The sequence below is a fragment of the Vigna umbellata genome, chromosome 9 (genome assembly GCF_029865625.1).
Source record: "Vigna umbellata cultivar VRB3 chromosome 9, Vumbellata_1.0, whole genome shotgun sequence".
NCBI lineage: Eukaryota > Viridiplantae > Streptophyta > Magnoliopsida > Fabales > Fabaceae > Vigna > Vigna umbellata.
In genome coordinates, this window is record NC_142173.1 from 1,282,223 (window position 1) to 1,305,592 (window position 23,370).

The following is a 23,370-nucleotide window of genomic DNA, read 5'->3' on the forward strand; positions in this document are numbered from 1 at the left end:
GTAAAAATTGTTCAAAGAAATTAGCATAAGAAAAATAATTCATTACGAACAATGTCAATGTATGTCTTTACAAATTACAAGAACATGTTGATCGATTTCCTTTTGGATTTGGATATTGTAGACGGCACTTGCAACTCATTGATTTTATCCTCAAGTCATTCAAATTTAAATTTGAACTTATAATCTTTTTAATAAATAAATATATATTGAATAGAGATAAGATTTTTTTTTATAAATTCATTATTCTGAAATATTAGGTTAAAAATATATCAATTCCTTAATTAAATTGGTTTTACGTTTCATTTATCTTGTATCAGATCAATAGTAAAGCTCTTTATATCACCATTCTTAAATTAAAGTTGCAAAATTTGAAAGCATGTATGTGTTTTTTAATTTTTAATTCTCGTTTCATTTCTTTACAAATAATTTTTAATTTCTTAAAAAAACATATAAATTTCAGATTTTAGACTCTAAAAAAAGTCTTTTTTTAATATTAAATTGTAGTTGAATCGGTACTGATAAAGTAGAATTAGTAATAATTATTATTGTTATTTAATAAGCAAAATAACATGTTAGTATTTTGTATTAATAATTAGATGATATTTAACCGAAGATAGACTAGACTTGCTTAATTTTAAAATACTAAAAAAGAAATGTATATCCACATTGTGTATTAAAATTTAATTAAATTAAGCTTGCTTATTAAAATAAAATGATAAAGACAGAGTTGAATTGAAACATATAATTTAAGCTTGATTTGCAAGATAAAATATGCTTTGTCTAATTTAAAAAAAATGAAAAGTGGTTGATCTGTAGCTTCTATTCTATCTGGTTCAAATATGATTAAAAAAAATACATTTTTAACTAATATAAGTTTATTTATTTTTTAGTTCCTTTTACGCACTGTTTGGGAGGAGCGTTACATAACTAGATTGGTTGATTTTGAAACCCTAGGGTTTTGTTTTTGGGCTTTTTCACGTTACTTGTGTCTTCTTATTTTGCCATATCTCTGTTTTCAGAAGCATCTGAGGAAGAGAAGAGAGAGTGGATCGCTGTCTGAAGACAATTCACTCATCTCAGGTACGCCCTTCTAAACCATTCTTCAAATTTTCACTCTCACTGTCACAACACTGTTCTTTCTTTCTGTTTCTTTTCTTTACTTTTCTTGTATATTGTATTATTTTTGTGAGTCTCGATTACGTAGCCTTTTCATGAACCTGGTTGAGGTCAAATTCCTGAGCTTTAATTCGAGACCGAATTAGAGAGGGTCGATTGGAATTTCGAGAGAGACTTACCAGCTCACTCCATATTTTTTGTTTTATTCTGTTAACTCCCCGTAAGGTGTTTGTGAAAATGTTTCAGTGAGGAGGCAGCTTGATTGCCTTATCCGGTGCCTGGGTGTGGAATTGATTGAAGTTATTCTATTTTCCTTGGCAGGTTTTTGTACTTAAGATAAAATGAGTGGAACAGAGAAAGGAGGATCCGGAACCACAAAAACCCCTGCTGATTTCCTCAAATCCATTCGTGGAAGGCCGGTTGTCGTCAAGCTCAATTCTGGTGTTGATTACCGAGGTTTCTCTCTTCATTTACTACTTTTTTTCGTCTTCCCTACCCTAGATACGCAGATCAAGATTGTTTGCCAAATGTTGATAAAAGTTAGAGACTGTCAGTGCCGACATGTTTTGGTTTATTTTCTGTCATGTTTTTATATTGGGTATGTATGGGTTTGTGTGCTTGTGCAAGTCCGTTGTCTGATGATTCTTTAGAATATTGGTGAATTAATGGGTATATCTTGGTTGGATATGATTTATTGATATGTTAATGCGTGGTCCATATTTTCTTGTCACAACTTTTTCTGCTTTGTTGAGAGAAAACCTGATGATTTGGTTGATTGGATGAGAAGGAAACTTCTTTATTTAGTCTAATGGTAATTATTGTTATATTTTGATCTCAGATATTGATTTAGGCTTCTGGGCAACCTATGTTTGGCCCCTGCCCAAAATTGTTGGATACGTGGAGTAATAAGAATAGAATGTAATTATTTTTTTATATATATCAAACGCTGGGTACTTCTTTTCATATAGACACGTTTTTCACTCACGATTGAAGATCATAGTTTATGACTTTATGATACGTTTCTGAGAGTACTTGAAAAGGAATTGATTGCTAATGGATTTACATTGTGAATTTGCCTATTGGTCTCATCCCCACTGTATAGTTTGTATCTGTTATGTTATGCTTCTGTGTATGCATGAAGTAGGCTCACTCTTTTTGGCTAAATCTCGCAGGTATACTTGCTTGTCTAGATGGCTATATGAATATTGCAATGGAGCAGACAGAGGAATATGTCAATGGACAACTGAAGAACAAGTATGGTGACGCTTTCATCCGAGGAAATAATGGTACTAATATTTGAAATGCAATGTTATAAACACATACACACATATTTATGGAAAATTGAGATTTTGTTTATTATACACAATAGATATTTGACTGAGTAAATAATTGGAAAATTTATTTTATTTGATGCAGTTCTATACATCAGTACCTCAAAGAGGACTCTAGCAGAGGGGGCGTAGAATGTATAGGATTGTTGATGTTTTTTAATGTTTGGAAGACGCGTATGATTTTTTAGAGACTGCCTTTATGTTGCAACTCTTGCCTATTGTAGACGATTTGCCCTGGTTATATATATATGTAAGGCAAAGCAGTATGGTCAGTTTGTAAAATGCATGTTGACACATTTTGGTAGACTTTTTAACCTACTTTGAAAATTCAAAATTGTAATAGAAACTTCTATCGCTTTGATTTTTCTTTTAGTTTTTTAAATGACATGTTACTATGTTATATATTATGCCTGTTTAAATCTTATTTGGGGAGTTCATGACTTGGTTGGATGGCTCAACTTGTTCCAACTGTCAATGTGGTCTGAACTCTAAAGTTAACCATCCTCCACCATGTGGTATATAATCACTAAGTTTGGGCCCTCATACTGTAATGATTATATTCATCGAGCAATGGATGTAGATGCAAAAGGGCGGTTATTGACAGTGATTGTCTGGTTTGATTTGATTAGCATAAACTCTGATGAATAAGTTTGAGGTTTTGTCGTTTTGTTTAACCAATTGAAATTTGATAGTATTAAAAATAAATACAGTGATACATTTGGAAGGTTAGAAATTGAGAAAGAAAATGCTTTAGTATATATCGTGAAGGGACTTTTGGGTCTGTTTCTTCCTTAGCTTATTTACTGTTTTCTTTTTCAATGCTAAAGAAAATACGGCTAAGAACATTCATGGTCGACTTCTAATTTGAAATGTTTTTCTAAATCTAACTCAGATTCGCATGATGTAATAAATAATGCTATCTTCCTCCTAAAAATTCGTGGAAAATGAAAACAAGAATTCAATGAGGGGACATGTAATATCGAATTCACTTGGGAATTTTCTCCTTTTGTTCTTTTCTTTACAACGTCGCCCATTCAACTGATAGCTTGTTAGTTTGGGATACGTGCCTTAGTATATGTTAGTATATACTAACATTTTAGTTTTTTTGTATTTTTGTCTTTAATTTTGAATCGTACTACTTTAACTACTTCAAATGCCCGTTAATTTTTTTCTTCAATAAAACATTATTCAAAATGCATAAATGGGCGTAATTTCGTTCTGATTTCTATGTAAGAAAATTCTTTAAATTTTCTCCCTCAAAAATTTAAAACTTATAATTTCAGTTTGAGAGCTACTTCCTCCACCACCCCAATTCTTCCCTCCACCTCTCCAATTTTTTTTTTAATTACAAAACTATCCTTTTTCACTTTAACTCTCACAGTAGCCCCCCAACTCTCACCCCCAACTCTCATTTTCACTCTCTCTCCAAATGCGTTTGTTCCGAACGAGTGAAAACTGCAAAACACAACGAAGAGGGAAAAACGTAAATAAAGGAAGTTGTTTGAATGAGTATACCCATGGAAGCAACGGTTGAAGTGCCAAAAGCTCACACAAAACTATCATGATCTCGTACCACCGCCACTCCAGGAAAACGGAGACACAGCTCGGCGCGGCGAGCCGGAGCAGCGGCTTCAACCCGGAGAGACAGTCTCGGGTCAGCGCGGCGCAGCGGAGGCCTGTGAGGCACACGTGCGTGGCGAGGAAGAAGAGGATGGAGAGGCTGGAGGCAGCGGAAGCTGCCGCGACGCCGGCGAGGCCGCGGCAGAGTCGCATGATGAGAAGGTAGTTGTAGGGGAAGTGGAGGAGGGTTCCAGCCAGGGACGCTAAGGTGACGGGTGGGTGACGCCCTGCGCGCGAAGGTAAATGCGGATTGGATGAAGAAAGGAGTGGGTGGGGAGGTCGGGGAGGGAAAAGATGAGGTAGGTGTGTGCCATGCGGGTGATGTTAGGGTCCTGGTGCAAAGGTAGAAGGATGTTTGAGATATTGAGCAAGAGGAACGATATTGGGATAGAGCAGAGTAGCAGAAACATTACACAGCAGTTTGCGTCGAAGGACTCGATAGCACCGACCGAATAACATGTGATGTTGGCAAAGGCTATTCCTAAGGATCCCGCCGCCAGTTTCAGGTCTCTTAATATCCGTCAGCGCCCAGACCAGGCTTCAACGGATGTGCACATCCGTTTGGCTTTGAATGAATCGGAAGTTAACATCCGTTTATATTCACGACAAGGGCAAAAAAAGAACGTGGAGGTGCATCGCACAGTATGTGGTGGTGGAGGGAGTAACTCCCTTTCAGTTTTTATAAAATAACATTTTGGATTTGGTCCTTTGCATTTATGGACTTGCGTATATTTATTGTCAAATCAGTAATTTGTTAATAGGAGAGTTTTTCTTTATCACTTTCGTGTAACTATTTTTATTATTAGTTATCAAACACTAATTTATGTCATTTGCATATAATCTTAAAAATGATATAACATTTATGCTTATTGAAAATCTATCAGTTATAGATTTAAGTTATAACAAACCCTACATATTAATACATATGCAAGTTACTTAACTATAGTAAATAGGATGAAACACGACAAAGAAAAGAGTAGAACATATTAAATGACCAACTTGCAAGTAATCCTCCACAGTTCCACTCAACACATCACGTAAGAGTAAAACATGACAAAGAAAAGAGTAGAACATATGAGCAAGAGGCCCTTTATTCAATTGCATTGTATTATTGTAACTGCATGAATGCAAATTTAAAAGTTGGACAATTCTTGCCTAACATAGAAAAGGCCAGAAGGGGAACCATCAGGAAAAAGTGCCAATCTCACAACACTAGCAGCACCTTCATCAACTGATAAGATGCCAGAGTTTTTGTTGATGTCTGTTTTCACAAAACCCGGGCACAGACTGTTAATAATCATGTTTTGATGCTTCTTTGCTAGAATCCTTGTGTATGAATTCATGGCTGCTTTTGAGACAATATAGGCAGATACCAAGGTTGGCCAGCCTTTAGTTTCTAAGGAATCTTCTTTGAAGTCTTTGATAAACTCTCTGAGCACCTCGTCTATTTTCTCTTCTGTAAGATTTTCAGCATCATTAAGCACCCCTTTAGCCCATTCGTTTGCTATGTTCTGAAACATCATCATAACAAAATTTTGCCAACGTTTAGAAGGGAAAGTAAACCATCTTTCAAATGAATTGTTTAGGCATTCTTATACCTTTAACAATCCCGATTGGGAGGAAACATTCACAATCCTTGGAGAGTTGGATAATTGCAGAAGGGGAAGAAATGCCTCAGTTACTTGCTTTGCACCATAGTAGTTTGTTGTTAGGCACTTTTCAACCATCTCATAAGTTTGAGTGAGTTCCCCCCAGTTAAATGCTGATCCCTCCTCCTGAATTCATGTTGAAGAAACTCCAAAAAACATTAACAGAGGCTCCACAGAGACAAATATACATACATATACACACTCACCACTTCATCCAGATTGACACCATTTATTCCTGCATTGTTCACCTACACAAAAATTTGTTATTCTTAAATGGTTAAAAATTGAGTTGTCATATGAAGCTAAACAATAACAATTAAGACAAATACCACATTCCATCATATTTTCAAATTACAATTCACTAATTTGCTGTTTTACTGATAGCAAAAGAAATGAGAAACTGGGTCTTACCAAAATATCAAGTTTCCCAAACTGTGTCTTAACAAATTCTACTAGAGAATGAATACTAGCAGAGTGAGTGACATCGAGCTGGTGAAAAGTCACCAAATCAGAGAGACCATAATCTTTCAATTTCCCAATGGCTTCTTGACCTCTGTTCTCATCTCTGGCAGTGAGCACCACCTTCACTCCATTTGAGGCCAACTGTTTAACAGTCTCAAACCCTATCCCTTTATTTGCTCCAGTTACAACAGCATACCTTTCACATCAAACCACACACATTTCTACAAATCATGTAAACATTCATAATAGTGTTTGATCTCATTAGAAAAAATAAGACGGGCACAAATAATTTTTCTCTCCTGGTTTTGTAGACTGGACTTTAATTCAAACTATAAAGTAAACAATCATGTTAATTCTAGAAATTGAAAGAAGCTATTGCATTAGTTTCTGAATTTAAAAAAAAAAAATTCAAACAAGTTCTTAAACTTAGGTTTCCAAGTCACATTTTTTAACTTTTGATCTAATACCACTGTAAATTTGTATTTTCAGGAAACCCTTTCTTTGGATCTGACAGGTGTTAGTTTTTATCAGCAAAAGATTCAAACTTGTTATATCTATCCCTCATCTTCAGGAACTTAGAGACGAATTTAAAAGTAACTTCAATTAAATTGGTGTTCATTCCAAGATACAAGAGTGGTACGTAGGAATAGTGTGGTCATGTCTACATGAAGAAAGCATGGACTAAAGGGGTGAAATACTAACCTTAGATTTTGCTCTGCCATAGAAATGCTGAAACTGAATGGATGTGTTAATAATGTTAGTGGTTTTCCCCAAAACCAGGTGGCAAATATAATGAAGTGTACCAGCTTATTTTATAGTCGATGATGTTTTTTTTGGTAGCTTCGTTGACTGGGACACTTACAAAGTTTTGTAGTGGCGGTGGAACATTGGTGCAAGTGGGGACGTGGGTGTATCAAACACACAATTTTTTTCTTCTTAAATACTAGTTTCTATTTTTATTGAGTTTGGTTCTTATTTTTGTTAATTTAGTCATTTGTTAATGTTATATAAATAATTAATGATGAATAATGTAGGTCAAATATCGTGATGTTTTTTACATATTTTATGATATTAAAATAAATCATTAAAATTATTATTATTGTGACAGAGAAAACAAGAAAAGGAAAATCTAAAAAAAAGTTATTTCAACAAAAAGAAAAATTATATTTAAATTTGACAATTTTATTTTATAATCTATTAATATAATGTTGTATCACATTTTTATTTAAAAGTTTGTGTGATTGTTAATCTCTTAAAATTTTAAATCAACAGTTGTCATTTTTTTTTATTTTCATTCTAATGGTAAATCAATTCTAATCTTACATTAGAAATATTTAATAAAAATATTAGTATAACATTTATATAAAAAATAAATTTAATCTCAATTTAAAAAGGGTCAAAATTGTTCTATTTTAAAAAAAATAACTCAATCGTATGAAATTAACGAATATATGGATCAAATTGAATATAAAACACTAAAACATGACACTACACTAACATGTGACACTCTTACAATCACATGGCACGCTACTCGATTAACACGAACATTTGTTAAAGTTAAAATAATTAAAAAAAGGCTTAATACCCTTTTTGGTTCCCACTTTCGTTGGACAATGTCAATTCAATCCTTATTTTTAAAAGTGTTTGAAATATGTTCCCAGTTAGTAAAATTTGAGTCTAATTTGTCCCTTCCGTTAAGTATAACCAAACAGAGTTAGTGCATTGATGAAAAAAGATATAGTTTTTTAGGGTTTTTTAATTTGGGGAAAATGTGATTTAGGGCATAGACAGGGTGGGTCTTCTTCCTCTCCTTCCCCTCAAGTCGCTACAGTAACCGTGGAGCTTCACTAGGTTCGCGTGGTGGTTCGAGGAGAGGATGAAGATCTCGTTACAGAAGGACTTGGTAGAGAACAGGATGGAGGAGTGGTTGCGGGGGAGGTACTTCACCGCCGCAAGGCGACCATCACAAAGCTGCGCAAGGTAGACGGACTCAAACCCGCCGTTCCTGATTTTCCGCTTGGGGTCGAAGTTATGGGTAGCGGCAGCATAAAAAGCCATTTTGTTCGGTTTGTATTTGTCAATCCATGTTGGGGTAAGTGTGGATTGGGAGCGGTAGCGGAAGCAGAGGACTGGTTTGTTCTGGGAGGATGAGTTGAACCCGTAGGTGTCGCTATTGGCGCGACAAACAATGCAGATAGTGAAGTATGGGTCACGACATGGTCGACATTCACAGGAACCAAATCTGCATCGGTATCCCAGGGAAAGGGTTCGGACGAAGGTTCATTGATATTTGCTATGAACATTGCTGAACCATTAGGATGCAAAACATAGTGTGCCTTCCAAAATCTTGGTTGCAATGAGAAGTTGTTGTCCCTGGAACTCCTCATAAGAGAGCAGGAGAAAGAACAAAGCCTTTCCAGGTTTGTCTTCAGAAGGTTTTCCAGGAGGCCAACCAAAAGTTCCTCCCATAAACCAGCATATTCTTGGTCATCTCTAGGAACTCGCAATGGCAACTTGTAAAGCGCAAACCTACTGTCATGCATATTTGGCCATGCCCGGTAAGAAGATAGCTTCACAGTTGATGCTTTTAACGTTAGCCTTACTGTGTCACTCAATCTAAGGAATTCTTGAAGCCGTGTATGCCTAATCTCACCGCTTGACATAAGCTTCTTCTTGGAAACTGAATGATTACCATTCATTGAATTTGATCTTCCAAGCATTTGCTTAATGTCATTCCAGAAATATCCCCTAAGGCATTTCCTCTTGATGTACTGGGAATTTTTCTCCTAATATAAAAACCCTAACTTTAAAAAACCTCAATATGGTGTTTTATTAACAGGTCAGCACCGTATAAAACAATATATTGACACGTTGCCATAACTGGTGCCAGATCATCAATGCACTAACTTCGTTTGGTTATACTTAACGGAAGGAACAAATTAGACCCAAATTTTACTAACTGTGGACATATTTCAAACACTTTTAAAAATGAGGACTGAATTGACATTGTCCAACGAAAGTGGAGACCAAAGAAGATATTAAGCCTTAAAAAAACAACTGACATATAACATACATTTTTCATTATCAATTAATTATTTATACGATGTTAACAAAAAGGACTAGATTAAACAAAACTCACAAAAATTAAGACCTAATTGAAAAAAAAATATTAGGATCAAATTGAACAATCTCAACAAAAATTGAAACCAAATTAGTATTTAAACAAAACTTTTTCATCATTACTCAAATACTATGATATGTGTTTGAAGCAAAATAAGATATATGAAATTGACTAATTATTTTGATATGTTGATCAATCTCGTTGTTCTCTGGGTCATGTTAGTTCAACTTCAGGATAATAAATATGTAATTTATGTCTCTCTTTGTTAAAAAAAATCGTGACCTATACAAATAATTTAACTCTTTAATGTGGTTATTTTCATTGAACTATAACACTCTTTAAATATGTTTAAATAGAGTCTTATGTTAAATACAAATAATAAAAACTAAAAACAATTATCAACTAACTTAAAATAAAAAACTACTTATCCCTATCTTATATCAACAAAATAAAATAATGTTATACCTAAATAAATGAAAAATCAAAACAACCTATTTCTATTTTACTTTTAACAAAAGTAAAATAAATATTACTTATTTTATTTTTATCAAAATCAAAATAAATATTACTATACTCAAACTAATAAAATAAGATTCAAACAAAATTATTAATAAATACCTAAAATTTAAGTTTATCCTAATATCTCTTATCTCTTACCTCTTTATTTTGGACCTCTTTATAGTTTTGTAATGGACTTTTTATTATAGTGAGTCTATTTACACCCCAAACTCCACTAATCTTGATTAAGGCTTTAGTTAGAATGGTTTTTTGCTTTAAATCGTTCCATTTGGACCATTAAGTTTTTCTAGTAAAAATGTCATCTTAGCCACTCTTTAGTTAGTATGGTAAAATATCATCTCAGTTGCTTGATTAATATTATAAAAATACCATCTGAGTTTGGCCAAATGATGAGTTGACTATTGGTTAACTCGTTGATCGAACAAGACATATTGTACACAAACTTTCCAAGCTCGAACATAATCAAAGAGTTATAAAAAGGTTTAAGTACAAGACAATAACTCTTAACATTGATAATATCACCTGTCACACCACGATACCTAGCATGTGAAAAATAAACTTTTTTACTAAAAAACAAAAAAAAACTACTTTGACATTGATAATAATATTAGTTGTAATATATTATCGAAAAAGAACTAATTTAGTGAATTTTTCAAAAATTGTTACTCAGTTGAAGAAAAAAAAAAATATAAGTAAAAACCAACTTTTTAATCAAACAAGTAACTAAGCCTTATATATTAACATTTTAGTTTTTTGTTCTTTTGTCTTTAATTTTGAATTGTACTACTTTTCTACTTCAAGTGTCAGTTAGTTTTCTTCTTCAATAAAACATTATCCAAAGGCGTAATTTATAATTTTAGTTTTTATAAAATAACGTTTTGGATTTGGTCCTTTGCATTTATGGACTTGCATTGTTAATACGAGAGTGTTTCTTTATCAGTTTCGTGTGACTTTTTTTTATTATTAGTTATTGTACTGTATGGCCTGTGTATTGTATGGACGGGTCGGGTCCAGGAGCAATTTCGAGACTCGGTCAACCACCAGCGTTTCTCCCATCTTACTCTTAACAGCATGGGAGGGCGGCTGTTTGTGTAGAGATTCACTTCACACGCTGTCATTTGACCGACCGTTCCACCATTCTGAAGTAATGTTGGTTTATCACTCGGACGACCTATTAACACTAGTGCAGAAACGGGCATAGACGTCCGTTCTTTAGGCCTTTTAACGTTCGACCTCCAACGGACGTCTATTCGGGTGACGTCTATGTAGACGTCCGTTGTGTCAGGTCGGACGTCTATATGGACGTCCGTTGTGTTCGGCCGGACGTCTATATGGACGTCCGCTGTGTCAGCCCGGATGTCTATATAGACGTCCGCTGTGAACCTCTCGGACGTCTATATACTACTGCAGAAAGGGCTTTATTAGACGACTTATTTAGGGTTATTTAGGATTACGGGTTAGGATTATTTAGGATTACGGGTTTGAATGTTTGTTTGTGCACTGCAACACGTCTGAAGAACAGATTCAAAATGAAAATGGAGGAAGATGGAGGAGTAAACGACCTAAAAATGTAGGCCAAAAAACGCCGCCCAAGAACACGCAACAAACTGCACCAAAATGCACCGAAAACGATTTTTAATCGGTCCAAATGAAAGATATGTCATCACTGAACAATTTAATCGGAACAAAAGTAAGATTAAATGGACCAAAATGCATAAAAACCAACCTGGAAATGCAAGGCGCAGAGGGAAAGGTTCGCATAACTCCTCGCGGGTTCGCGTTTTGAAGTGTGTATCTTTATTTTAAACGTCTTTTGAACGTCCGTCCTGGAGGGGGACGGACGTCCATATATAATAGACGTCCGTCCCCCTCCAGGACGGACGTTCAAGAGACTGACAGGGTAGTACAACCCCTCAGTCTCTTGAACGTCCGTCCTGGAGGGGGACGGACGTCTATTATATATGGACGTCCGTCCCCCTCCAGGACGGACGTTCAAAAGACTGAGGGGTTGTACTACCTGTCAGTCTCTTGAACGTCCGTCCTAGAGGGGGACGGACGTCCATATATAATAGACGTTCGTCCCCCTCCAGGACGGACGTTCAAGAGACTGACAGGGTAGTACAACCCTCAGTCTCTTGAACGTCCGTCCTGGAGGGGGACGGTCGTCTATTATATATGGACGTCCGTCCCCCTCAAGGACGGACGTTCAAGAGACTGACAGGGTAGTACAACCCCTCAGTCTCTTGAACGTCCGTCCTGGAGGGGGACGGACGTCCATATATAATAGACGACCGTCCCCCTCCAGGACGGACGTTCAAGAGACTGAGGGGTTGTACTACCTGGTCAGTCTCTTGAACGTCCGTCCTGGAGGGGGACGAACGTCTATTATATATGGACGTCCGTCCCCCTCCAGGACGGACGTTCAAGAGACTGACAGGGTAGTACAACCCCTCAGTCTCTTGAACGTCCGTCCTGGAGGGGGACGAACGTCTATTATATATGGACGTCCGTCCCCCTCCAGGACGGACGTTCAAGAGACTGACCAGGTAGTACAACCCCTCAGTCTCTTGAACGTCCGTCCTGGAGGTGGACGGACGTCCATATATAATAGACGACCGTCCCCCTCCAGGACGGACGTTCAAGAGACTGAGGGGTTGTACTACCCTGTCAGTCTCTTGAACGTCCGTCCTGGAGGGGGACGCACGTCTATTATATATGGACGTCCGTCCCCCTCCAGGACGGACGTTCAAGAGACAGGGTAGTACAACCCCTCAGCCTCTTGAACGTCCGTCCTGGAGGGGGACGGACGTCCATATATAGTAGACGTCCGTCCCCCCCAGGACGGACGTTCAAGAGGCTGATCGGTTCACTACCCTGTCAGCCTCTTGAACGTCCGTCCTGGAGGGGGACGGACGTCTACTACATATAGACGTCCGTCCCCCTCCAGGACGGACGTTCAAGAGGCTGACCGGGTAGTTCAACCAGTCAGTCTTTTGAACGTCCGTTAAGAGGGGTCTGTCGTCTACTATATTATAGACGTCCGTCCCCCTCCAGGACGGACGTCTCCACACTCAATTATTTACATTTATGCCACCGGTCAATTATTTACGTTGGAGTTTTCGTGGACGGACGTCTATGGGGTGACGTTAAAGATCAATTCTGCACTAGTGTAAGACCGACTGGCAGGTAAGCCAGGTAGTTAAGATGAAAGATTAAGGTAAATCAGGATTAGAGCTATTGGGCTGGAGTTGGGTCGTGATTAACTTTTCACTAATCCCAAGCCCATAACAAAAACTATAAATAGAGGTCAGAGGTGAGTGATAGCCAGGTTGCATTTACTGCGCATTTATTACTGTTTCATCAAAATCGCCAACAGTTCCGTACTGACTTTGGCATCGGAAAATCTTTGACAGGTTCCCCCCGGACAGTAGGAGTGGACAACAGAGTTTGGAGTGAGATCGGACGGCAAGTGCACAGGAGGACAAATTGTGGAGGCATTTGGTAACTTAGTCCCCAAATAACCGAAACAGTTATCAAACATTAATTTATGTCATTTGCATATCATCTTAAAAATGATATAACATTTATGCTTCTTGAAAATCTATCAGTTATAGATTTAAGTTAGAACAAACCTTACATATCAATACATATCCAAGTTATTTAACTATAGTAAATAGTAGGCTTAATAGCCTCTTTTGTTTCCAGTTTTGCTGTTCTTGTGCGTCAATGGAGGTTGGGTTTTCCGCTGGCATATACGTTGGGTTTTCCGCTTCCAAAACGAACTGGATCGAGGCGTAGAGGGTTCTAGCATGGAGCTTCAGCAATCCAGGGCAAGCGATTCAACCTGAATGCCGGGAAGTAGAGCAGCGAGCAGGAACAATTTTCTTGGATGCGAAAAGCACAACAGAGCAATGTGGGCAAGAATTTCGAGGCATGCGATAAGTCCAGGTTTCTCCTCAACTGGTTCAGGTTCGAAGTAGCGGGAGGAGCTTCGGCGACGCTTGGAGGGAGGACAATGAGGGGAGACATGGTTTTGTTCGAGTTGGACCCTAGAAGGTTATGGAAGGATTGGACGGAGGCGAAAATGGAATCAGAGAGGGTGGAAGGGAGAGAGGTACACAGAGGAGAGAGGGTTTAATGGAATGGATTAGGGTTTTGATTTAGGATTTTGAAGATATGAGGTTTTGTTTGGTGGATAAGGAAATGAATTCTTCCGCTGCGGACGAAGTCTCTTCTCCATCGCACTTTCTCCACTCTGTTGAGAAAATGCCCTAATTTCCCACAAATCAAAATACTCTGAATCAATTTTTTTCCAATTAAAAAAATCATATCTTTAATATCCACCTCAACGTGTAATGACACGTTATCATTAAATACTGCCAGATCATCCATCCTTAACGTCGTTTGTTTCTATTTAACGGAAGGGACAATTTTGATGCAAAATTTAATAAGTGAGGACCAAGTTGACACTTTTTTAAAACCATGAACCAAATTGACATAATCGAGCAAAAGTGAGAACAAAAAAGTCTATTAAACCTAAATAGTATGACAAAAATATTTTTGTCTCTCGATATTCTCGGTGGATAATTGCACCCATGTATATCTATTATCTACTGTTAATATGTATTTTAGTACTTATTTATAAAGAAAATGGGTACAAATATTACATTATTTTGTATATGCGGTATTTATAATTACATATATTATATTATTTGTATCTACAAGTATTTATTATCAATAAAATAAATATAAAAATTTAATTTATATTTTATTAAATTTAATTTAATTAAAATTAAAATTTAATTAAAATTAAAATTTAATTTATAATTTATTAAATTAAATATAATTAAAATTTTAATTTAATTTATATTTAATTCAATTTATATTATATTTTATATTTTTTTATAATTTTATTTATATTTTATTTTAAAAATTTACAAAATATTATTTTTTAAATAATCAAAATATTTGTGAATTTTATAAAATCTCAAGATATTTTTTCAATTAATATTCAGCGGATAACGAATTAAATTTATTTTACGAATCAAACCGTAAATAAATACTATTCATATCCAATCTAATTCGTTGTTATCGTAATAGTGAATAGATGTTGGACTAAACTTATATTCATATAGAACAAAAGAAACACCACTAGTTATTAGGTTGAAGTTTGAAAGTAAACATGAAAACAGTGGAAAGATTAACACGGCATAGTTATTTTATATTAGATTATCAAGAATGTAAGTGAGATATAGGACCATTCTGCGCAACCAAATTCAATTAAGTAATTTCTTTTCCATATATTTTAGGCTTAACAATTTACTGGAATTGATAATAAAAAATTTCTTAAACAAGGAATAGTTCATCTCATGAACTTAAACCGTAAAAACTCATAAAATGATGACAAACAGGAAAATGTGAGAAGATAAAGGTCCAACTTGTAAGTAATCCTCCACAATTCCACTCAACACATCACGTAAGAGTAAAACATGATAAAGAAAAGAGTAGAACATATGAGCAAGAGGCACTTTGTTCTATTGCATTGTATTATTGTAACTGCATGAATGCAAATTTAAAAGTTAGACAATTGTTGCCTAATATAGAAAAGGCCAGAAGGGGAACCATCAGGAAAAAGTGCCAATCTCACAACACTAGCAGCACCTTCGTCAACTGATAAGATGCCAGAGTTTTTGTTGATGTCTGTTTTCACATAACCGGGACACAGACTGTTAATAATCATGTTTTGATGCTTCTTTGCTAGAATCCTTGTGTACGAATTCATGGCTGCTTTTGAGACCATATAGGCAGACCAGAAGGTTGGCCAGCCTTTAGTTTCTAAGGAATCTTCTTTGCAGTCTTTGGTAAACTCTTTGAGCACCTCGTCTATTTTCTCTTCTGTAAGATTTTCAGCATCATTAAGCACCCCTTTAGCCCATTCGTTTGCTATGTTCTGAAACATCACATCATTACAAAATTTTGCCAACGTTTAGAAGGGAAAATAAACCATCTTTCAAATGAAGTGTTTAGGCATTCTTATACCTTTAACAATCCTGCTTGGGAGGAAACATTCACAATCCTTGGAGAGTTCGATAACTGCAGAAGGGGAAGAAATGCCTCAGTTACTTCCTTTGCACCGTAGTAGTTTGTTGTTAGGCAATTTTCAACCATCTCATAAGTTTGAGCGTGTTCCGTCCAGTTAAATGCTGATCCCTCCTCCTGAATTCATGTTGAAGAAACTCAAAATAACATTAATAGAGGCTCCACAGAGACGAATATATATATATATATATATATATATATATATATATATATATATATATATATTGTTGGATTCGAGTGTGAAACAGAAAATCTAGAAAAGAAAGAAGAGAAAACGCAGAGAGAAATGATCTGAATATTTCGTGATTGAAAAATTGATTTAATATATAGCCAATCCAAGCGACAGAAAAAAGACTGAACGATCGTAAGAAGTAGAGGCCGAATGCAGGTCGAGTACAGCAAAGATCGAGCAGCACAACCAAGAACAAAAGCGAGCGTACAAGACAGAGCGTACATAACCGAACGAACAGAAGAGAACGTTCGGTCACAAACGACCAGAACAAACCGAACATACACTAACCAAAAAAGTAACGAGCGGTTATAAACATGAAACCGAACGGTCGGCAACAATAGGAGAGTCTAAACAACAAATCTCCACCTAGACTCAACTATTACAAGAAACAAAATTACCGAATGATACACAAAAATTACAGACAGATCGCAATCCTGGACAACAACTTCAGAAACTTCTCTTTAGCGAGCAGCTTAGTCACCATATCTGCAAGGTTGTCATCAGATGCAATTTTGCAGATTTGGACATCACTAAATTCCACAATGTTCTTGACAAAATGCGGCTTGACGTCAATATGCTTTGTTCTAGAATGGTAGATCTGATGGTTGGCCAAATGTATGGCGCTCTAACTGTCACAATGAACCTGGACGGTCGTTTGATCAATACCCAATTCCCGAATCAAGCCTTTTAACCACAGTGCCTCCTTTGCCCCTTCAACGAGCGCACAGTATTCAACTTCAGTGGTTGAAAGGGCAACGACTGATTGCAATGTAGACCTCCAGCTTACAGCAATACCGAACAGTGTAAGCACATATCCCGAACGAGATTTCCTTGTGTCCATGCACCCGACAACATCTGAATCCACAAAACCTTCAATATATCCTCCACCTTGAAAGTTATTATGGAAGAGTAATCCAGTATCAAGAGAACCCCGTATGTATCTAAGCATCCACTTCAACGCTTCCCAGTGAATTTGTCCAGAATCAATCATAAACCGACTGAGAACACTTACCCCATGCGCCAGGTCAGGTCTTGTGCAGACCATGCCATACATGATGCTCCCAATCCCACTTGAAAATGGAACATATTCCATCTTCCTTCTTTCAGCCTCAGTCTTCGAGCATTGTTCTTTGGTGAGTTTCAAGTGTTGACCGATTGGTATGCCAGACGGTTTGGATTCAGTCATCCGATACCTTGAAATCCCCTTCTGCAAATAACTCTTTTGAGATAAAAACAAGTTTCCCTTCAGTTTATCTCTCTTTATGTCAATGCCCAAGATCCGCCTTGCTTCTTCAAGCTCCTTCATTCCGAAAGCACCACCCAACTTTGCTTTCATCTCATGAATCATGCTCCTGTCACTGTTGGCAATCAGAATATCATCCACTATAGAAGAAGATACAGAACCTCATTGTTACGATGCAGAGTATACACGCAGTCATCATAATTGCACCGCTTGAAGTTCAGCTTTATCAAAAAATCATCAAATTTTCTGTACCATTGTCTTGGACTTTGCTTTAAGCCATAAAGCGACTTCTGTAACAGGCAGACCCTATCATCCACAGCAAATCCCTCCGGCTGCTTCATATAAACTGTTTCCTCCAGGTCTCCATCCAGAAACACAATCCTCACATCCAACTGTTCTAGATGCAAATAGTAACTATCGCCATTAAAACTCTGACCAAACAATGCTTTACAACAGGAGCAAAAATCTCATGATAATCTACACCTTCAATCGGAGTAAAGCCTTTGGCAACAAGTCTTGCTTTGTACCTTGCTTTCTCACCTCTTGGTATAGCTTCTTTTTTCTTGAAGATCCATTTTGAACCTACAACCTTCTTACCCTTTGGCAGATCCACCAATCTCCACGTGCTATTTTTCCTCAACGCCTTCAACTCTTCCTCCATAGCACCCTACCAAAGATGTCGATCGCTGCTGTGAAGAGCCTCCTTGTAACTTCTCGGTTGACCCGAGCTTTCAAGATCTTCAGCAGCATTCAAGGCATAGCAAATTAAATCTGTCTCTCCAAACCGTTTGGTTGGCTTAGAGATTATCCTTTCCCTATCACGGACAAGTTGATAATTCCTCAATTCATCACCAGCTCCTCTTGAGTGACTCACATCACCAGATATACCATCTGTATCATCACCAAGATCTGTACGTATTTCACCCGTTCGGTTTTCCTCAAATGACCGAACGTTTTCATCTTGCCCTTCACCCGTTCGGTCTTCCTCAGTCAACGACCGAACGTCCCCATCAGTAGTATGCTCCACCTCAACGAGCGTTTTCTTCTCGCATCCAGGATTTTCAGCATGCACTGCCATTCTCGTTTCGTGAAAAATGGCATCCCTACTAATTATCAGCTTGGACGATTTAGTATCTAACCTCCATAACCTGTATCCCTTAACTCCTTCAGCATATCCAAGGAATACACTTCTCACCGCTCAGGCATCCAACTTATCTCCTTTGACATGAGCGAACGCCAAAGAATCGAACACCCTCAAGTGTGAGTAGTCAGCCGGTCGTCCACTCCAAACTTCCATTGGTGTCTTATAGTTGAGAGCCGAAGACAGACTCATGTTAATCAGGTATACGGCTGTATTGGCAGCCTCTCCCCAGAAAGCCTTTGACAACCCTGATCCAAGAAGCATGCACCGAACCCTCTCCATAATTGTTCTGTTCATCCTTTCAGCCAAACCATTCTATTGAGGAGTTCCCACCACAGTCTTGTGCCTCCTGATCCCTTTAACCTTGCAGAACTCATTAAATTCATCTGAAACAAACTCAAGACCATTGTCAGTTCTCAGACATTTTAGCCTATACCCCAATTGGTTCTCGGTCTGAGTTTGCCACTCCTTGAATTTTTTAAACGTTTCAGATTTATTCTTTAGAACGTAAATCCACACTCTTCTTGAAAAATCATCAATTATGCTTAGGAAATACGCTCCTCCACCATGAGTCTGAGTTCTTGCAGGCCCCCATAAGTCAGCATGGGCGTACTCAAATGGTCGTTTGGTTAAGTGCTTCCCTTGACCGAACGATATCCTGTGTGATTTCCCCAAGACGAAATGGTCACAGAAATCCAGCTTCTGCAGTTTATCACCCAGAAGTAAGCCCTGCTTCTCCAATTCTTCAAGATCCTTCTCACTTATATGACCCATCCTCAAGTGCCAAAGCCGAGCGGTGTTCTCAATCTTCCCACTTGCTACCCAGACATGACCAATGACTGTGGATCCCTCCAGAATGTACAAGCCATTCTTCCTACTACCTTTGGCAACCACAGAATCTCCATAATACATCCTCATCACTCCATCCTCGACTTTCATGGTGTAACCTCCAAGATCAAAGGAACTTATTAAAATTAAATTTCTCTTCAGTTCAAACACATACCTCACATCCTACAGTATCATTTCCCGGTTATCAAACATCTTCAACCTTACCGACCCCACTCCTTGCACTCAGCAAGCCTTATTATTTCCCAGCAGCATGTTTCCATGTTCCTTCTGATCCATATTCTCAAAGAACTCCTTCACCGGACACATGTGATAGCTGCAGCCAGAATCCATGACCCAGCTCCTTTGAGAATCTTCAGACGAAGCCACCAGAACACTAGCAGATTCATATCCTTCAGAAGCCTCTGCCACATCAGCAATTTCCTACGGCCGAACATTTTTGCCCTTCTCTGGACAATACTTCTTGATATGTCCCATCTTCTGGCATTTGAAACATCTCACATGTTTCATACCCTCTGGCTTCGTCTTCTTCCCATTACCAGCCTGCTTCTTCCATTTCCCTTCCACTGAAAACAGCCCAGATGCCACCTCCTCGGTTGCCTTCGAATCTTGGAGCTTTTGAAACTCCTTGGTTCGAATTGACGTCACAACCTCCTCTAGCGTGATCACCTGATCTTTACCGTAGAGCAGGGCATCCCTGAAATGCTCGAAGGTTCTTGGAAGAGCATTCAGAAGAATAACTGCTTTATTTTCATCTTCCAATCGCAGATCAATATTCTCCAGATCATCAACAATCTTGTTGAATTTTGCAAGCTGTTCTTCTATGGTTCTTGACTCTGTCATCTTGAATGAATAGAGTTGTTGCTTCAAACACAACCTGTGACCCAGCGATCTCGTCATGTACAGAGATTCCAACTTCGCCCAGATTCCAGCCGTAGTCTTCTCCTTCGCAACCTCTCTCAGTGCCTTATCACCTAGACACAGAATGATTGCGCTTCTTGCTTTATCAACCATTCTTTTCTTCTCTTCTTGCGACATCGCAGCACCCATGTTCAACTCGCCCTTCAACGCTTCATCGCATCCCTTCTGTATCAAGATAACCTCCATCTTGATCTTCCACAGCCCGAAATCATTAGAACCATTGAACTTCTCAATGTCGAACTTGGTTGCCATTGCTTCTTGAGTTTCTTGATTCACTGGCCCAACGGTGGGCGCCAATTATTGGATTCGAGTGTGAAACAGAGAAACAGAAAACCCAGAAAAGAAAGAAGAGAAAACAGAGAAAAATGATCTGAATATTTCGTGATTGAAAAATTGATTCTGAAAAACGAGGACACACTACAATATATAGCCAATCCAAGCGACAAAAAAAAGACTGAACAATCGTAAGTAGTAGAGGCTGAATGCAGGCCGAGTACAGCAAAGATCGAGTAGCACAGCCAAGAACAAAAGCGAGCGTACAAGACTGAGCATACATAACCGAACAAACAGAAGAGAACATTCGGTCACAAATGGCCAGAACAAACCGAACATACACTAACCAAAAAAATAACGAGCGGTTATAAACATGAAATCGAACGGTCGGCAACAATAGGAGAGTCTAAACAACATATACATATATATATATATATGTATGTATACATATGTATGTATGTATACATATGTATGTATGTATACATATGTATGTATGTATACATATGTATGTATGTATACATATGTATGTATGTATACATATGTGTATGTATGTATACATATGTATGTATGTATACATATGTGTATGTATGTATATATATATATATGTATGTATACACATACTCACCATTCCATCCAGATTGATACCACTTATTCCTGCATTGTTCACCTGCACAAGAATTTGTTATTCTTAAATGGTTAAAAATTGATTTGTCATATGAAGCTAAAGAATAACAATTAAGACAATACAAAATTCCATCATATTTCCAAATTACAATTCACTAATTTTTGCTGTTTTACTGATAGCAAAAGAAATGAGAAACTGGGTCTTACCAAAATATCAAGTTTCCCAAACTGTGTCTTAACAAACTCTACTAGAGAATGAATACTAGCAGAGTGAGTGACATCGAGCTGGTGAAAAGTCACCAAATCAGAGAGACCATAATCTTTCAATTTCCCAATGGCTTCTTGGCCTCTGTTCTCATCTCTGGCAGTGAGCACCACCTTCACTCCATTTGAGGCCAACTGTTTAACAGTCTCAAACCCTATCCCTTTATTTGCTCCAGTTACAACAGCATACCTTTCACATCAAACCACACACATTTCTACAAATCATGTAAACATTCATAATAGTGTTTGATCTCATTAGAAAAAATAAGACCGGCACAAATAATTTTTCTCTCCTGGTTTTGTAGACTGGACTTTAATTCAAATTATAAAGTAAACAATCATGTTAATTCTAGAAATTGAAAGAAGCTATTGCATTAGTTTCTGAATTTAAAAAAAAAAATTCAAACAAGTTCTTAAACTTAGGTTTCCAAGTCACATTTTTAAACTTTTGATCTAATACCACTGTAAATTTGTATTTTCAGGAAACCCTTTCTTTGGATCTGACAGGTGTTAGTTTTTATCAGCAAAAGATTCAAACTTGTTATATCTATCCCTCATCTTCAGGAACTTAGAGACGAATTTAAAAGTAACTTCAATTAAATTGGTGTTCATTCCAAGATACAAGAGTGGTACGTAGGAATAGTGTGGTCATGTCTACATGAAGAAAGCATGGACTAAAGGGGTGAAATACTAACCTTAGATTTTGCTCTGCCATAGAAATGCTGAAACTGAATGGATGTGTTAATAATGTTAGTGGTTTTCTCCAAAACCAGGTGGTAAATATAATGAAGTGTACCAGCTTATAGTTGATGATGTGTTTTTTGTAGCTTCGTTGACTGGGACACTTACAAAGTTTTGTAGTGGCGGTGGAACATTGGTGCAACTGGGGACGTGGGTGTATCAAACACACAATTTTTTTCTTCTTAAATACTAGTTTCTATTTTTATTCAGATTGGTTCTTATTTTTGTTAATTTAGTCATTTTCTTAATGTTATATAAATAATTAATGATGAATGATGTAGGTCAAATATCGTGATGTTTTTTACATATTTTACAATATTAAAATAAATCATTAAAATTACTATTATTGTGGCAGAGAAAACAAGAAAAGGAAAATCTAAGAAAAGTTATTTCAACAGAAAGAAAAATTATATTTAAATTTGACAATTTTATTTTATAATCTATTAATATAATGTTATCACATTTTTATTTAATAGTTTGTGTGATTGTTAATCTCTTAAAATTTTAAATCAGTTCTCATTTTTTTTTATTTTCATTCTAATGGTAAATCAATTCTAACCTTACATTAAAAATATTTAATAAAAATATTAGTATAATATTTGTATAAAATATAAATTTAATCTCAATTTAAAAAGGGTCAAAATTAAAAATAAATATTAGAATGGATGTGTTAATAATGTTAGTGGTTTTCTCCAAAACCAGGTGACAAATACAATGAAGTGTACGAGTTTGTTTTGTAGTTAATGTTGTTTGTTTTTTGGGTAGCTTCTTTGATTTGGACCACTAGAAAGTTTTCTGGTGGTGGTGGAACATTGGTGCAAGTGGGGACGTGGGTTCATCAAACACATACAACTTACTTTTTTTCTTAAACACTAGTTTCTATTTTGAATGAGTTTGGTTCTTATTTTGGTGAATTTAGTTCATTTTGTTAATGTCATATAAAGAAGTAATGGTAATCAATCCATCTCAAGTGTCAATTCCTAATTTTTTTTACACATTTACAAAAATAATCATTGTAATTATTATTGTGATAAAGAAAAAAAATCTATAAATCTAAAAATCTAAAAATTGCTATTCTCATTGATTTTTGGCTAACTCGTTGACCGGATATGACCTTCTCAGTTTCCCAAGCTCGAGTTTCATCGAAGAGTTGCGAAGTGGTATAAGT

The 23,370-nt window shown here is 36.8% G+C and overlaps 3 protein-coding genes and 1 pseudogene across 3 annotated transcripts; 1 reads left to right on the forward strand and 3 right to left on the reverse strand.

The window, feature by feature from the left end:
* The first annotated feature begins 920 nt into the window (after positions 1-920).
* On the forward strand, positions 921-2,819 carry LOC148192277 (sm-like protein LSM6A). Its single transcript, XM_088098253.1, has 4 exons — positions 921-1,080; positions 1,438-1,572; positions 2,289-2,402; positions 2,533-2,819. The coding sequence occupies exons 2-4, from the start codon at positions 1,458-1,460 to the stop codon at positions 2,577-2,579; spliced, it is 276 nt and encodes a 91-aa protein (XP_087954379.1). The 5' UTR covers positions 921-1,080; positions 1,438-1,457; the 3' UTR covers positions 2,580-2,819.
* Positions 2,820-3,677: 858 nt separating this feature from the next.
* LOC148192278 (protein DETOXIFICATION 51 pseudogene) lies at positions 3,678-4,588 on the reverse strand (annotated as a pseudogene).
* A 552-nt stretch (positions 4,589-5,140) lies between these two features.
* On the reverse strand, positions 5,141-7,035 carry LOC124838784 ((+)-neomenthol dehydrogenase-like). The gene is made up of 5 exons (XM_047314473.2): positions 6,881-7,035; positions 6,128-6,374; positions 5,923-5,964; positions 5,666-5,842; positions 5,141-5,578 (listed from the first exon to the last, which is right to left on the reverse strand). The coding sequence occupies exons 1-5, from the start codon at positions 6,898-6,900 to the stop codon at positions 5,201-5,203; spliced, it is 864 nt and encodes a 287-aa protein (XP_047170429.2). The 5' UTR covers positions 6,901-7,035; the 3' UTR covers positions 5,141-5,200.
* An 8,199-nt stretch (positions 7,036-15,234) lies between these two features.
* Positions 15,235-22,323, reverse strand: LOC148192279 ((+)-neomenthol dehydrogenase-like). Its single transcript, XM_088098252.1, has 5 exons — positions 22,157-22,323; positions 21,405-21,651; positions 21,199-21,240; positions 15,858-16,034; positions 15,235-15,768 (listed from the first exon to the last, which is right to left on the reverse strand). Exons 1-5 carry the CDS (start codon positions 22,174-22,176, stop codon positions 15,391-15,393), a joined length of 864 nt encoding a protein of 287 aa, XP_087954378.1. The 5' UTR covers positions 22,177-22,323; the 3' UTR covers positions 15,235-15,390.
* Positions 22,324-23,370: the final 1,047 nt, after the last annotated feature.